Source organism: Sphaeroforma arctica, assembly GCF_001186125.1.
Source record: "Sphaeroforma arctica JP610 unplaced genomic scaffold supercont1.122, whole genome shotgun sequence".
In the NCBI taxonomy this organism is placed as follows: domain Eukaryota; class Ichthyosporea; order Ichthyophonida; genus Sphaeroforma; species Sphaeroforma arctica.
In genome coordinates, this window is record NW_014040436.1 from 21,150 (window position 1) to 29,318 (window position 8,169).

Genomic DNA, 8,169 nt, shown 5'->3' on the forward strand with positions numbered 1-8,169 from the left:
GTAATACTAACTACTATTACTATATATATATAGTATATATATATATATATATATATATATATATATATATATATATATATATATATCCATATTATATATGTGTGTATGTTTGTATTTGTATATTTATATATGCACTTACATACGCCGATATGGTGGATTGATTGATTTTTATGCTTGTATTAAACCGCATGTATATTGATATGTTTACAATTTTGTTTGCATAGCGGATGACATCTATTTGTATATGTATACAACATGTATGCATATATTTTTATATTGAGTATGTGATTATCGTGGTTTTGTGCGCCGTGTGTGTATGCTTTGAACACATTTACCTCTTTCATTACTCTCCGGCTGATGATCCCTTTACAATATATATTTTCCCAATTCATGCACTTGTCGGTATCACTTACGTTGAAGTAGTCGCCTGTGCCGATCAAGCATGTTTGCAGCATGTTATTTGAATTTGCCTGAAACATAGCTAAGATACGCTAATAGTGGGTAGCTATCCGAGCAGAAATGAAGTTTACTGTTGTCTGGCCATCGTCATATTGCTTTTCATTCGCCTTCAATGCCCGTACTTGCTTTGAGCCTATTATTTGGTGTTCTTTAATCGCATCCAAAGGGCTTGGGCGAGTTTGACTCGACTAGTTATAAATCTCATCTTAAATTCGGTGCCAATAGAAACCCTAACCTTAAAGTTCTGTTATATGCTGACATATACATCATTTCCAATTGAAATCGTATACAGATACTATTGAAAGCCCTCAAAAGTCTGTGCATTACGAAGGAGGATAAGGAATTGGGTTATAAGGTAATTTTTCAATACGTGATATTTGTATTGCTGTTATATAATCTGTGTATTCGTGACTCCCATGCTCACTTTTTAGTATGTTGTTCAGCTCGCATCACATCGATATATATATATGTATGTATGTATGTATGTATGTGTGTATTAATATATGTATGTATGTATGTATGTATGTATGTATGTATGGATGTGTGTATTAATATGTGTATGTATGTATGTGTATATTTATTATATATATATATATATATATATGTGTGTGTGTATGTATATATATATTGTGTGTGTGAGTGTGTGTGGGTTTGTGAGTGTGTGTATGTATATGTATATACATATCCTTTCACATCACACGCCTACGCGTGTCATATTTAACTCGTATTCTCCTCCCGTTTCCTGGTTCTGTTCTATGTATATTCAACGTGTCATGCAGACGTATGCCTATTATCATGTGAATACCACACTGCCAAAACAAGTTATGACCAATCGATTGGATTTCCGTTCCCGCGTTTGTTTCTCGAACGTATGCGTTTTCCTCTGAATAACACATTGCCATAACCATTGAGTACTAATCGATACAAACTTCATTTCCATATTGTACTTCAGGCGTATGTGTTTACCTGTGAATATCGCACCGCCAGCAACAATTGTCATCTACTGATTGAACTTTCTTTCTTGTATTTGATATCAACAGCCCTTCAAGTTCTCATGGATCCCCCCACGTGAAGCGTACCGTGGTGGTTTGCAAGGTTTGTTCCGCTCTGATTTCCCTGCGTTGCGCTATCAATGCAATCGTCTCATAACTGGAGACTGTATGTTTTTTTATATTGCTACCACATCTCAACTTCTGCATACAGCACGTGCATTTGAGTACTAGTTTTCGGGTTTAATCATACTCCCCTGGCCAAAAGTGGTTGCATTGCTGTAGATGGCACTGCCTGTGAGAATTCCGCTCGTGAACCGTCCTCTTCCAGAAATTGATTGATGAATGAGTATTTCGTTGTACTTTTATTCAATAGTGTGCTCGTAGTCATCGAGCTATACTCCTGTTACGGTTGGCTTGCATTGTAGACCGATGTGTTGTTGGAGGGCTTCGTCTTCCTGCGATAATCGGATTGGGTTGCGCTTTTAATATATAGAGGTCCATCGCTAGTGTATTTCGCGCTCGTCTACGCGTGCGACGTAGTGGGTGTATGTTCCAGATTTGTGGGTGTCAAAACGCTTGTAAAAATTGGAGAAGAAAGGAATTCAACGAAAATATACGGTACAATAACTACCGATTTTCTCAACCCAGGCAAAATGGAAAATACACACATGTCTGTGCGCAAGATTCTGAACACAATCGAGGCGTATGGCTGGGTATTGGTATCGACCCATACTTTCACGGATACGGGATCAGAATACGTTTTGCAGAATAATACGCAAATGGCTTCGGGCTGTGTTCTAGGTGGCGAGCTTCAGGGCATCCGCAAGTGGTATGCAATTCAATACGTATTTACTACTTGTTACGCTACTACGTAGAGTTTTGTGTCGATGACGAGTAATATATTATTGCGGTACTTTCATTCCATTTAGCTTTTCCCGATATAGTTGCCACACAGACATGTCGAATCACACTTGTTGTGTATGCTTTTCCGACACAGTAGTGTGTTGTATACCTTCTATGAATGTTCCCATTGGTATGCTTAATTTGCATATGCAATTCGCCTGTTACTCTCCTCTCCTTTCTCTCATCCATTTCCTCCTAAGCCTCAGCTCGAGCTACGTTACCCAGGATTATTTTTTCTACATATGACGAGTATATACACTGTTCCTACCTACACTCATACTATCATCGACACTTTGTAACCTGTGAAAAAAACTCCGCTCTTTTTCTCACCATCCCCTCCATCCATCAATTCCTCTCACCCCTCAGCCCGAACTACGCTAGCCAGTATACATATGCTACGGCAAGTATATATATCATTACAATGTGCTAGCCAGTATACATATGCTATGGCAAGTATATATATATATATCATTACCATGTGTGCACACAGTCATTGACACACTAACCCCTGCAAACGACCCTATCTACGCACTTCAATTGTTTTCTCACTATCCTCTCCACCCATCCCTCCCTCCGTCTTCCTCCCCTCAGCTCGAGCTTTGATGAGCTGGGTGCTGACAATGTGAAGCTTGGTGGCAACAACCCATCAGCCCCCTCGCCTTCCACACACTCTGAATCGCACGAACGAATCATGACTCACTGCCACAGCATCTCGTCTGCCGATAGTGCCACACACACAGAGCCGCTACATTCGTAACAGGCCTGCCGGAGAATAGCACGCACGTATGTGCCTATCTGAGATTGATTCCGAGGTGTGGATGTGTGCAGGGAATTCTTGGAGAGGGGATATTATAAGCCGTGAGAACACACGTTTTAAACATCAGTGCAGTTGCTGCACATAGGATGTAAATGGGGGGTTTCGATTACTTGTAGGCGATATGATATATAAGGTCGAAGAGACACGCTCACGTTGCCCTGGGGTTGCAAGCATAAGCTACTTGCATGGGTAATCCATTTGCGAAGCGGAACATATCACATCCTGCACAGTGCCAGATGATCGTCATGCACGCATACGTAGCACTCCACGTATGCGTGTACATGAGTACAACCCAACACGCCACACGCAGGTGCGCAGTTCTTCACGAGATTCCTCGATGCCTTACCAGACGAGTGACAATGATATTCCCCCAAGTCGCATTCGATATATGGACACCGAAGTTTTGAGCAAGAGGGTATTGCACTGTGGAGACACTTCATGGACCAAATAGTGCACACAATACGGACAGATCTGCAGTCCTGTACTGTAAGTGGGGGCTATCAGCTGGCACCGTCTTCGCCTATCCCTCCATAGTTCAGGGGTACTTCAATGCGAACATAGAGCGTGTGCTGCACAAATGATACATTCGTCAAGGTTACAACCCCGTTCCGTCCGGCAGAGCAGTTGTATCTGGGTAAAAATGGGCCGAAGAATGCATGCGAGGAGGAAGTGCACACAACTATGATAATCTAATTGGCTGCGATCCAGCAGGAAAGTATTGATAAAGCAATACAGCATGCATATTCATCTATGCATCGGTGCTTGTGTCTACTTGGTATAGTCCATGCTCTGGCGATGGAACCGATTTTATATGCGCATATCTATGTTCTAGGCGGCATCAGGTACTCGAATTGCCATAGTCTGGCAAATGTATGCTTTTACATATATAAAATGAAAAGTTCATGAAATAGCGAATAATTGAAAATACCAACGTACAATGATCACACTTATGAGATCATGGACGCCGAATTGATTACTTCTGTTAGCCTTGGTCCAGAATCGCAACAGGTACACTACTATATAACAGTATCTGCTGTGCCCCTATATGCTCCAAATGGTTAGTTTATATCGAATCCATATCTGTCTGTTGAGCGCTTATCTTACATTGATTAATTGCTGATATCGCAGAGTGTCAGAAATCGTACATACCTTACATTTGTGTGATTGATGACAGGTAAATAAGTACCTTTGCGACTGCATCTGTGTCACATGTATGAACATTTTAAATATTTTCAATTTTACATGCACATTCACAATATCAAACTTCCGTTCATAGTAAGAGACCTGAAAACAGTTAAAACACAGAGGTCACTCTCTCTCTCTAGAGATATTTACATACTGTAAAGAACAATTTATATAAAAAACAAGGCTATGATAAAATAAAAGTTTTAAAAAATTATTATGTTTTCTTTTTAAATTCAGAAGGCTATGAAATTTATCGTGAAAATTATACTTTTATTTTTATTTTAAAATGATTTAGCCTGCTTGATTGGTTATAAATGCTTTGGGTTTTAGAGAGTAAAAAACACTCCGAAATTGAGTGATTTCATATGCATAAATATATATAATTTGTATTTTATTTTATTTTAATTTATATATATACCCTTTTTCAAGCTTTTTTATGATTTAAGTAATATTACAATCCAATCAAAATAGTTTCATGCTCTAAAGTGCTCTATTTTGCTTTGGCAATTGATGACCTCATGGGTATCAGGTGTCGCAAGTTCGTTTACGTCACTGTAGAATACTATGTCGAATGTCGTCACAGTTAATTCTGAATTTATATGGATTAGTTTTCTCTACACAACCTTCAAAATAAATTGAACATAGAGGAGAGTACTAGAGCAATTTGCCGTCTTTTTTTACCCATGTTTTTACCCATGACAGTAGAACTCGGAGAAACGCATGCTCGGTTATTTAACGCTGCTCACAGTGGAGGTCGGTTCATCAACCCTCTTAATGTAAATATTGTATTTATAAAAGAGACGGCGAAGGCATGCGCCAAGGTTTTCGAATAATTAACTCCAAAGAACTGCATTTGTTCATGTAATTAACTAATATTTTGTAGCGGGTGTCACCATTACTTATAACATTCAATGTATTGATAATCATACCATAACTTTCGTTTCTAGGATTTGACTTTATGTTCGTAGGATCCTTCTTATTTTCCACAGCAATACACTTTGATAAATTACCACTATAGTATGTTTCACATGCTGGTTCTCATGGGCGAGCGTTCTTCTCCTCTCGAGGAGCCTGCTATCGGGTCTAGTATTCGAGTTAATAGCGAGCAACATTCATACAGAGCTGAGCACAGTATAGAGCAGTGTTCTGAAACACGTGGCCTGTCGCTATTCTCTCGACAGGTATCAGGTGTTTCAGTAGATGATTACAACTTTAGAGAACTAGATTTTCAAGCCAGTCTTTCCCCTGAGTACGGCGTGTCAGGTACTGAACATGTACCAAATAGGACAGTACACGTATCTAACACCAGTCAAAGTCTGAAAAGCTATTTTGATCAACAATTGCACGATCGTATTGTGGCCGAACTCCATACATTAGCTAACACAGAGCCTGTTGAGGGGCCAGCGGACCAACAAATCTCCAGTCCGCACACTGTCCCAAACTTTATAAAAGTTTTCAAAGTAAACGACAAAGTCTTTCACACTTCACCTGCCCGAGAAAATTACACTTCTAATCTCGTCAAATTTAATAAAGTCCCCCAAAGTAAGATATCCATATCATGTGTGCTGGGAAAGCAATCGCCCCCGTCGGACAGCTCATCCAGGCATTATTCGAAAAGGCTCACATCTCGGAAAAGTTCGTCAGAAGACAATGCTTCCGCCTCTACAAATGTCCCGGCAAATCGAAGGAGGCGAAATGAACTGCCACGTTTGTATTTATGCCCTGAAGACTGTTGTGGGCGGCGCTACCAATGGTAGAGTTCACTGCAGACCCACATAGCTAAAAAAAAACACGAACTGGTAAAAAAGAAGTCAGACTATCCGCAGTTTTCTCAATATCAAACCTGAGGACTAAAAATATTGCTAAGCTGGACGCCAGAGGGTGATGGATGGTTGTGACGGTCGCGAAAACAATAGTCTCTTAGAGGTATACAAGCCATCTTGTAACAAACATAAACCAATTCACAAACAGCTATCTTTTGATAGCAATTCTTTGGTATATATTCTTAGAAAAGGGCGCTACATTAGAATATTGCACCGGGTAGCCGCATCCGCCTCAAAATGTATGTGGTCTGCTTCAAGACTCTCTGATGATTTCACAGATGTCAGGATGTAAATAGATAGATTTGTTTTATTCAGTGAAGTATGTGGAGGGATCGAGTTAAGGCTGTGGCCGCTTCCGTATTTATATTCAGTAGTTACTGCACGTCTGCCAAAGGTGTGCTGTGGTAGATTTGCTGTCGACACTTTACCGCAGTAAAATAGTTTAACTGAGCTCTTATCGAATACGTTCTCTTTTTGCAGCATATTTTTTATTATATTACTTTTGTCACTGCAACAGTGCAAAATTCAACGATTGTTCATATTCTAACCTTTGGGCTCTGGACTCTGGACTCTGGACTCTAGAGAGAGAGAACGAGAGAAAGTGAAAAATCATACTTTTTCCAGGGGGATCGGTTTTCCCCGCAGTGTTATTTTAAGTGCTGTGGTGGCCTGGTGGACCGAAGTTTGAAAATTTGAAACCGGATTTCACAGTTAAATATTTATTCTTTTCAGAGAAAGCCTTGTCCGACATCCTGACGTCCTCGAGAAGTCAGGAGTGTTCACTGTTTCATTTTATAGAAGGCTATGGAATTGGTCATGACAAAAATCGGAAATCTGGATTCGGTTCACTTCGCCGAAAATAGCTGCATGATCTGCTCCCGATAATAATAAAAATATGTCTTTTATTTTGCACAATAAATCACAAACATGTGTCATAGATACAATAACACACGGTACGTCAATACGGATCATGCTTCTATAGTGAGGAAACGCTGCAGAATGATCAAGGCACTGACAACGATAAAGTATCCAACTCTATCATCCAGTACAAGGACTTCCAATTATAAGAAGTACTTCTCTACACTTCGTGATAAGACGCGTGTCCGCACAGAGCCAGTTGTGAACAAGTGTATACATACTATTTATAATTTAAGAACAAGCACAGTAAATGGTAGTACAGGTATATGTAGAATAAATCGATCGAGAAACAGGATGTTTTCCAGCAGTCAGAGTGCTTCTGAGCATCATCAGTCAGATTTTCAAATTCTCAGCGGAATAATAGGAGGACTCCGACAGCATAAACCGCACGTCAAATCGTGCAAGAAAGCGGCTGTTGCTTTGATACTTCGGATGGAAGGTTTGTAACTGATTTTGCGCACTTCTACTGGCTCTGTGTCGATGTAGTTGACAGCTGAAAGCTAACGAATGTATATGGTACTGCACACGTATACAAACTTGTAGTTGTTGAAAAATATCTGGCTCGCAAGTGCGTCGCTGGCACATTTAGACACACTCTATAGGGCACCATGCGGACCCTGAAGTACCAATACTACTGGGGTCATGTGTAAATATATTTATCGTACATCTGTATAGTCGTGTAGTCAATCCTTCTTCCTTTTGCAACACTCTTGAGTATTCCCAAGCACACGTGCAAAGCGCTGCATACCACTTCATCCATTCCTACAACCAACACAACACAATCGTATTTCTCACTATAGGAGACGATCTGGACGGGCTCTCCAAAACACACCAGTTCAGCAATAGCTCTGACGCTGAGATTGTGGAGCAGTTTTTGGGTACCTCATTGGCACAACACGGCCGTCTCGAGCTACTCTACATGAAACGAACAGGTGATTGTAGTCTTCATTCGAAGGTGCACACATTTAATCGATTCATACTTTATATATGGATATATATTTATATATTTATATATATATATTTATATATATATTTGGATATTTGGATATATATATATATATATATATATATA

The 8,169-nt window shown here is 39.8% G+C and overlaps 1 protein-coding gene across 1 annotated transcript in view; it reads left to right on the forward strand.

The window, feature by feature from the left end:
• SARC_02659 (hypothetical protein) overlaps positions 1–4,085 on the forward strand; it is a 4,657-nt gene extending 572 nt beyond the window's left edge. The window contains exons 2-5 of the mRNA XM_014303562.1: positions 752–814; positions 1,500–1,554; positions 2,100–2,280; positions 2,946–4,085. Of these exons, the coding sequence (XP_014159037.1) occupies positions 752–814; positions 1,500–1,554; positions 2,100–2,280; positions 2,946–3,111 (465 nt within the window). The 3' untranslated portion in view covers positions 3,112–4,085. The remainder of the gene's footprint in view (positions 1–751; positions 815–1,499; positions 1,555–2,099; positions 2,281–2,945) is intronic.
• The last annotated feature ends 4,084 nt before the right edge of the window (positions 4,086–8,169 follow it).